Raw genomic sequence first — 9,180 nt, forward strand, 5'->3', positions numbered from 1 at the left:
AAAATGTTGAGGTTCAGAAAAAAGATGAAATAATTTTCAGTGAAGTTCCTACCAAAGTGCTGTACCTAAACGTACTTTATTGTACTCTAATACATTTCCCAACGTTTCAGCTTGATACTTTATTTACAAAAAAAAGTTGTTAAGTTCAAAAAAACATTCAGTGAACTGAAAAACTGTGGTCGGTAATATAGGTATTTAGCTGTGTCACATGCCCTTAATATCACAATTTTTGATGACTAACATTTTTTTCAGTTTCATATGAAGTTCGCATTCGTTTAAGTTTCAATTTTCGTGGGTAGAAATATTTTCATTTTTCAACGCTTCCCATTTAAAATTATTATTTATTTTAAAAAAAGTATTTTTTAAAATAATTCAATGCAATTTTTTTATTTTAGAAAAAGTTATTTTTAATGCTTTTAATTATAAAAAATACAATTTCAATTCCTCTGAATTTCAAATGACCCAATTTCCAAAATTTTAATCTTTAAATATTGAATTTTTAACGTTTTGAAAGTGTCGTATTTTCGAAATTTAAACAGAAATCATGCTAGTTTCGTGACTCTCCAAATAAAATTAAAATTGTTCAATTTTTAACGCTTCGACGTAGAAATTATACAATTCAACTCCTTTTTCTAATTAAATTGTCCAAAATCGCTCTTATATCTATTTTTTTAAATTTCAGGCGCTTTATTAGACACAAAAATTTCCTTAACCTTCTTATATGATTTAAAGTCAATCAGTTTCTTGCAAAAAGGTTTACTGATATTAATGGACTTCTACAATTGATACTATATGTTAAAAACGGTGGTTTTTGCAAAGAGAGTAATTTTTTTTATAAACCAGGAGAAATCACGAATATTTACCAGGAGAAAGCCGGGAGACAAATATTTAAAATGCGAAGCAATTGGTAATCCAGAGAATATTAATACAGCCAGGGTGACCAGGGTGGCGACTTGACCGAGAAACCGGAAATATAATTCGCAACCCGAGAATTAAATAAAATCTCTCTTCCAAGTCAGAATTCGCCACAATTTAAAAGTCTCCTGTAATAAAGTTGAGATAAATAAAGTACTTCAAGAAGTTTCAAAAGTAAAAATGGTATTTCAAAGAAGATATATTTCTGAATTATAATAAAAAATTTGGCACAGCGTTTGTTGCGAATTCATCTTTTTTTTTTGTAAAAACTCAACTACTTGTTAAAAGTTAAACTCAATATTTTCCAATTAATTTTGTCGGTTCAAGATTGATCATTTTTATTTCAAATTCATTTCTGGTTGAAAATTTAACTACTTTGTTGAAAATCGATTTATTAACCAGGACAATGGAAAAACTTAAGCGGAAAATGACCGAAGTTTGAAATCGTACGCCAAGTCGCCACCTTAACTAGGCCAGGAAAAACCTGGAAATCATATAAAAGTCAGGAAATTTTGCTAATCAGGGTACAAGGCATACATTTGTAAAAAAGTTTAAATACTAGGGAATTTTTATAAGAGGAAGTGTAAAAAGCCGTCAAAATGATAAATCGGCATTAATACTTTTAATAAATTAGAATTATGGTCTTTAAGTGTTATTATAAGTAGTCCAACATCGGTAAATTCGAATTTTTACCTAAAGACCTTGAAATTTCAAAATATGGAAAAAAGCGACTTTTTGGCTATTTTCTTAGTGTGACGGCAATTTTTTCGACTATTTGATCATGAAATGGCTAATATAAGCTAAGGCGAATTTATTTTCAATATGTTATACCAATAATATATGAAGAATGTGGATATAAAAATATTTTATTTTTTATTTTGGATTACAAGAAAATATCTAAAAGTGATCTATTGCTCTTTATTTCACAACCAAAATTAATTTTCGGTGTAGAAATGTTTTTGAGTGTATGTAGATTTATAACTGTACAGTGAGGAAGTAATTTAAATAATTTGTATCGGGAATGGTAGTTTACCATTTCGCCAGTTGGTACCGAAAACTGGAACTAGAAATAGTAGGTACAATTTTAAAGATGTATTTTAATTTTTCCATATAAGTGTTTTTACGATTGTTTTGTGAAGTGTAAAACAATGGTTGAATACTAAAAACAAATCTTCATAAAAACCAAATAGTTTTAGATAGATTTTCCATATTGTATGGTGAAAAAAAACAGACATTTTAGTCAAATAGGTTTAAAAAAAAGAATTGTTTTACAATTTCTGTTAAGTTTCAATGTATTGTTAATTTAAACAAACCTTAATTAATGTATGTAGGGACAAAGTTTATCCAGATTATGCAAGGAATATGAATAATAGACGATTGGAATTTAAATACGAATTCTAACCTAACTTTTAGATCAGATTTTTAAACAGTAAATATTTCATGTATATATTCATAAAAATTTACTTTGAGTTGAGCTTTGAGCTTCAAAATAAGTCCATTTAAAATTTTTTTTTTGTTTAGAAAAATATTTCTGTCAAAAAATGTGTTTTTTTGACTATAATAGGGAAATTCCATCTAAAGCCCTTCATTTCCGATAAAGACTTATTTTCATTGTCCAATAAATACTTCAAACTCCATAAAAAATCGTTTAAACACTTTTATTCACAAAATAAAATATATCTTTATAATCGTACCTCTTCTTTCTAGTTTGAATTTTTTTCACCAGGTGGCGTATCGCAGTTTAACCATTCCCAATAAATCGACTTGCTTTGAACTATTTTTATTGATAATATAAATCTAAAAAAATTGGTTTGCTGTTCAAATTTAAAGAAGTGCTTCGTTTTTTGTGATTTTTAGCTATATCTACGATGCGGAGACAGAAGGAATTTTTTAAATGAAACTTTGGAGGAGCGTTTTTTACTCCAAAAATAAAGTTTTTATTGCAATTAGAATTTCGCGTAAAAAACGGTTTTTTTGATACAGCCTAATTAAACAATAATATAATAGAGGGTAAACTATAATATAATATGAAATGCTTTTTTCAGAGAACGTCAACTTCCTCGTGGCGGACGGTCTAAAGTTTGCACATCCGCTCCATCATTTAGGAAAATCCCCCTCTGATTTGCCCCTAATCGCAATCGACAGCTTCAGACACATGTACCTGTTTCCGAGCTTCCAGGACATTTTTGTGCCCGGCAAGCTCAAGTCCTTCCTGCAGGATTTGTACTCAGGAAAGCTGCACCGAGAATTCCACTATGGTCCGGATACCAATAGTGAAGACTCCCAGCAAGCGATTGGCCAGGGGAAAGTGCAGACAACACCGCCCGAATCGACTTTCAAAAAGCTTGCGCCCAGCAAAAACAGATACACTTTGCTCCGCGATGAACTGTAAGACATGTTCTACAAGTTAATTTTTAACGAGCAGAAAACCGGAAATCTGAACGATAATTACCTTTTGTTTTATTAAGGTCTGTTGTCAAGCACAAGTTTATTAAATTTCGTTTCGCTATCGCAGAATTTTGGGTGTAATTAAATCATATCTATTGTAGTAACTTGATTGGAACGAAATTTCTTGAACTCACTGACTCTAATAAAATAGAATGCAACTTTCGATTTCTTGGTTTTGATGACACTGCGTTTTCCAATGCTGATGTGGACACGAATGGTTATAATTTTGATCTGATTGTGAGAAAGCCAGTGGGAAACTGTGAGTCCTTTTGTGGATACACAAATGAATCGCAACCAGTGCACAAGAGGGCCGCACAGTTCCATTAAATAGTGTTAATATTTGCATCGTTCGTGACACAAAGTGTATAAAGGTATAAATTATTAATTGTAAAAAATTAGCCTGTCCCAGTGCCTCGTTTTAGAGCCGATTGACTAAGGCAAATGAATCCGAACGTGAATTTCCGTAACTTTTTATTTGGATTTTAATTTCCTCTGTAGCTTACACTTGTAATAAAACCCAATTTATCGAATGAAACTATTCAGTTGTGAAGCAATACAAATTGAAGTAAAATAGTCATATTGAATGCAAACTTATGTCCGGAAAAAAGAGATACAAGGTTAAGAGTAATATTATTGTTATCGATTATTTTAATATTGTTTACGGTACTTTACTCCGCTGATTTTTTTCTACAAGTTTAGAAATTGCTGTTATACACTTCAAAGGAAGTTGAACACTTTCCTTTAATCACACTTTGTTGAAATTTTCATTCTTGTTTTTGATTTAGAGTTGATTTAGAGTTGAAATAATTGAGTTTCTGAGATTATTCTTCCTAATGAATTGAATTTCAATATTTATTAAACTTTTAAAAGAGTAGGTTTTTCGATTGCGTACAACGGCACAAGATAATGAGACTCAACTTCTTGTATTTTGTGAATACTACTGTTGGGGGAGTTTTACATTAGGATGGGTGGACAAAAAAATAATGTTAGAAATCGCAAACACTACTGTGCCTAAAAGTAGTGCATTGGGACCCGCATCAAGTGTACTGAACGTCGAATTGGTCGTCTTGAGTGTAGGCAATAAGAGCGAGACAAATAGAGCTTAAAAAATTATTATCTACGGATTCTTAAAGTTTTTTTGAATTTCAATTTTATTTTAGTATTTGGAGGTGTCTACAGTCTTCCCAATTTTCGTCTAATTTTAGAGTACTATTCTGTGCGAGATAATTATTTTTTAGCACACCCTTGTAATAAATAAAAGTTAGAAAATAATTATCTTATGCAGATTCCACATTTATTGCACTTCATGGGGGCTTCAATTCACTACTTTCTAACATTTCCAAAATTATTTTTTTCGATCCACCCTACATATTTTACATGCAGTACGGTTTTGAAAATTTATCCACCCTAGGAGGACGACAGTGTATTGCGTGTGTGTGCATTTTTGAGTGACTGGGTTTGGGTAACTGCTTCCTTCTCAGGGATGTGTTTTTTTTAAAGACCATTTCATTGGTTTAGAACTAGAATCGACGGTATGACTTTAATCAGGCTATCGATATACTAGGAAACATGTAAACTAATGTATGTGTGGACGATGGTATTATTTTTATGTTAATAAACACTTTCTAAGTCAATGATTCATACGAAAGTGTATTTTTCAAGTCCCTCAGTTTTTAATTTGAAACTTTAAAAAATTAATAAATAATTTTTTGACAAATTTAGCTGAAAATTAAAGAATATTTTTTTCAACAATTTGCAATGATTCTACATTTGTAGATTAAAGACATTTTTTAAAGTGGCTGTTGACCACAAACCTATCCCAAAGCGTTACAAACTCAATGAATATTTTAATGTTTAAAATAACCGTAAGAGTTTTATGGAGGTGATATAAACTAGTTGTGTAAACATAATTATAAGGTTAAGATTTGTATGAGAATCAATTTCATATTGATTAATACTAGTTTATCTTGTATAAAGTTCCCGTCCGCACAAGAAAATCTCATTGAATTAAATTTCTATTTTTTTTAACAGTTATTTTATTTAAATTCAAAAAGCATTACTAAAGACTTCCAAAGATTCAAAATATTTCCTTTTTTTTTTAATTTGTAAAGGATTTCGAAAATTATACTAAGATTTCATGGATTTTAATGACTTAAAATAGGCGTGTACATCAGATTTAAAAGATTTCGAACATTCCCAAAGATTTTACAAAAGCGATACCAGATGCCAAAGATTTGAAAAGATTTTAGACATTAAAAATATATTAAAGATTTCAGAAGAATGCAAGAATTTCAAAAAGGGTACACAAGATTTTTAACATTTTAAAAGATATAAAGGATTTGAAAGATTTGAAAAAGAATTACAGTATATCAAATTTCAAAGATTTTAATACTTTTCAAAGATTTCAAATGATTTCAAAAGATTTCAAAAGGTTTCAAAACATTTTCGAAGATTTGAACAGATTGCATTAAGATTTCAAATAATTTAATAGTTTCAACGAATTAAAAAGATATCAAAAGAAAAGATTTAAGAACAATTTGAAGGATTTCAGAGATTTCACAAACATTTCAAAGATTTCATAAAGATTGTAAGGATGTATAAAATTATAAAAAGGCGTGTACACCAGATTTAAAAGATTTTGAAAATTTCCAAAGATTTTAAAATAGGTATGCCCGATTTCGAAATTTTTAGACAGATTAAAAAAGTTTAAATTATTTCAAATGAATCAAACAGATTTCAGTAACATTTCACAAAGATTTCATAAAAATTTCAAAAAAGTTCATACAGATTTCACAGAATCCACAAAGATTTCAAAAGTTTTAAAAGTGTTTCAAAGATTATAATGATTTTGAAGGCGACTGATGCCCGCACAAAATTAAGAATTTGTTTATTTATAATTCTGCCTTCTTTACAAATTGTTATCCCACAAAAAATGAAATGGCTCTTTTTTAACATCTATATCAAACCGCTATTTCATTGTTTGATGTAAAAAAGGAGACCTGGAAAAACTGGAAAAGACCTTCAATTTCGTTCCAAAGAATCTCTGGACCAAAGAAAACCGGTTTAGTTATTAATATATAATAGTTCATGTCAAGGAAAGCTTTCTGGGTCTTAAAATATAACTATATATATGGACTATATATGGATATATATATGGATGGATATATATATATATATATATATATATATATATAACTATATATGGACTATAAACAAACTAATTGTTTCGATGTCTCTATTGTTCTAGATAATTCGAAAATCTGTATGTTTTCAAATATAAAAATGCAGTTGCTGCTTGGTGCAAGCGCGGCGCCAAGAAATCTGTCAACGGTTTTGACTTTATACCAATTAGAAGGTGCTGGCTTTATGTTTCAATTGACTTTCGCGGATTTCATCAAATCTCTACGCTTTCGGACTCCCTGATTGAGAAAAAATGGATTTTACTTCGGTGTCCTCGTCTGTGAAGATGATAACTTTGGAAGGAAATATCAGATTCAATTTCCATTCGGTACAATTTTTTAAGACCTTAAAAGAAAGGCTGAGTTTGTCATCTAGCCATTTTTGACCAGCGATTCGAGCTTTAATATCAAAAATGCTTTCTAAAAAATAAATTAATATATTTTCCGGAAAAACTGCACTTGATTTGAAAAAATGTTTAAAAGCAAAACTTTTCAGTACAAAAAAATTTTTAAAATTGCTCTTGACCATTTTTTTGATAAAATGCATAGTTTTGTTTTAATCGAGAAAAATATTATTACAAATAAAACAATTCATTTTTTCGGTGAAATTATGAGAGATACGAAAAAATGTTGAACATCAAAATTATTCAATTCAAAAAGGTCTACAAATTTTCTTGGAAACCATTTTTTGATAAGACGCATTTTTTTTGTTTTATTCTTGAAACATGTTATTAACAATACAAAATTTTTTTAAAGTCGGAGCAGGGTCGAAGACTCACATTAAAAGGGACAATTTGTACATAGTATAATAATATTATACTATGTAAAAATTATACATAAATAATAAATAAATAATAAATACAGTAGATTACCAAAGATCTCACAAATATTTGAAAAATGTTTCAAATATTTCGCGAAGATTTTAAATATTTAGCACAGATTTCGGATAGATTTATAAGATTTCGCAAAGAATTCACTAATTTTTTGAAGATTTAACAGATTTCTCAAATATTTAAAAAATATTTGTAATATTTCACAAAGATTCCACAAAGATTTCAAATAGATTTTAATGATCTCCGAAAGATTTCAAAGAGTGCACAAAGATTTCAATAATTGCCCAAAGATTTCAATAATAGAGAGATTTCTGATAGGTTTAAAAGATTTCACATATACTTCAATAATTTCAATACTTCACAAATATTACCAAATATTTTAAAAATATTTCAAATATTTTATAAAGGTTTTCAATGATATCAGAAAGATTTGAATAATTCCTCAAAGAATTTACGAAGATATCATATATTTCACAAAGATTTCGGATAGATTAATAATATTTCATAAAAGTTTAAGATAGATTTCGAAGGGTGAACAAACATTTTACAAAGACTTCAATGATTTTACCAATATTATTAATTATTTCGTAAATATTAAAAATATTTCGGAGAGATTAAGAAAATTTTACAAAGATTAATTATTATTTTCTAAGGATTTCAAATATTAAGGAAAGATCTCAGATAGATTTAATCACTTCACAAGGACATTTATTATTTCACAAAAATTCCAGATAGATTTCAGAGAGTGCGCAAAGATTTCAATGATTACCTAAGGATTTAGCAAAGATTTCAATAATTTCAATGATTTTCCAAAAATTTCACAAATACTTTAATTATTTCAGAAAGATATCAGTTATATTTTTTAACAAATTCAAAGGATCCACCAACCCAACATCTTGGGTACCCTCCCCCCCCCCCGTTAGGGTAGCAACCGCTACTTTTCATACATGGTAGTTTTTCACACACAAACATGTTTGTTTATTTATTTTAGTATTTGTGTATTTAATTTTCAAAAAATTAAAAATTGAAAGCTGTCTACGATTAGAATAAGGCAGCCCGACGTGCAATATTGCAGATCGGATTGCCACATGCTAAGCGTAGACAGATTTCAAATTTTTAACTTTTTAACGAATTAGTAAATACCATGGGCATAGGAAACAAGGGTCTAGGCATACCATTGCGGGGGTGATGCAATGAGGGGGAAGGTCCGCCACGTTTTGATGTCCCGCGACAAACATGGCAGCGCCCACATATTTATATTTTCATGCACAGTTTGTCGGCAAAAATGCTCGTGCGCATAATCAAATGGCACATCATAAGATGGCGGCTCTCCCCACTTATGGAATTCTCCCCCCTCCTGTGGATTCAACTCCGCTCGCCCATGTTAGGACAAAGATATTATAATATCTTTGGTTACGATGGCATGCCTAGTCCCGTGTTTCCTATGTCAAAGATATGTCCATGGTAAATACACACACATGCTGCTACGTGTCACCAGCGGTTACGTCATATAATAAACTTCGCATTCACTGAGTCCGCTGTGGAATATTTTCATCCTTATTTACAATTTCGCGAAGAGGGTGTGGATCTCGAAACAATAAGGGTACGTGGGTTAGCGTTCGCAGATGATAAGGTTGTTATGGCAGAGTCTATCGAATACCTACAAAGAATGTTGAATAAACTAGATGCAAGCATGAAGAGCGTGGGCCTCAAAATTAACACAAATAAAACAAAAACTATGGTGTTCGAAGGAAAGAGTGAGAAAACACTATGCAATATTTTATTAAATGATGAGAGAATTGAAC

At 29.9% G+C, this 9,180-nt stretch overlaps 1 protein-coding gene across 2 annotated transcripts in view; it reads left to right on the forward strand.

Moving 5' to 3' along the window:
* Positions 1 to 5,006, forward strand: part of LOC117174248 (endoplasmic reticulum resident protein 44) — a 13,197-nt gene extending 8,191 nt beyond the window's left edge. For both annotated transcript variants that reach the window (XM_033363159.1, XM_033363160.1), the window contains one exon: positions 2,961 to 5,006. In XM_033363159.1, coding sequence (XP_033219050.1) covers positions 2,961 to 3,307 — 347 coding nt within the window. In that variant the 3' untranslated portion in view covers positions 3,308 to 5,006. The remainder of the gene's footprint in view (positions 1 to 2,960) is intronic.
* The last annotated feature ends 4,174 nt before the right edge of the window (positions 5,007 to 9,180 follow it).

The sequence above is a fragment of the Belonocnema kinseyi genome, chromosome 6 (genome assembly GCF_010883055.1).
Source record: "Belonocnema kinseyi isolate 2016_QV_RU_SX_M_011 chromosome 6, B_treatae_v1, whole genome shotgun sequence".
NCBI classification, from domain to species: domain Eukaryota; kingdom Metazoa; phylum Arthropoda; class Insecta; order Hymenoptera; family Cynipidae; genus Belonocnema; species Belonocnema kinseyi.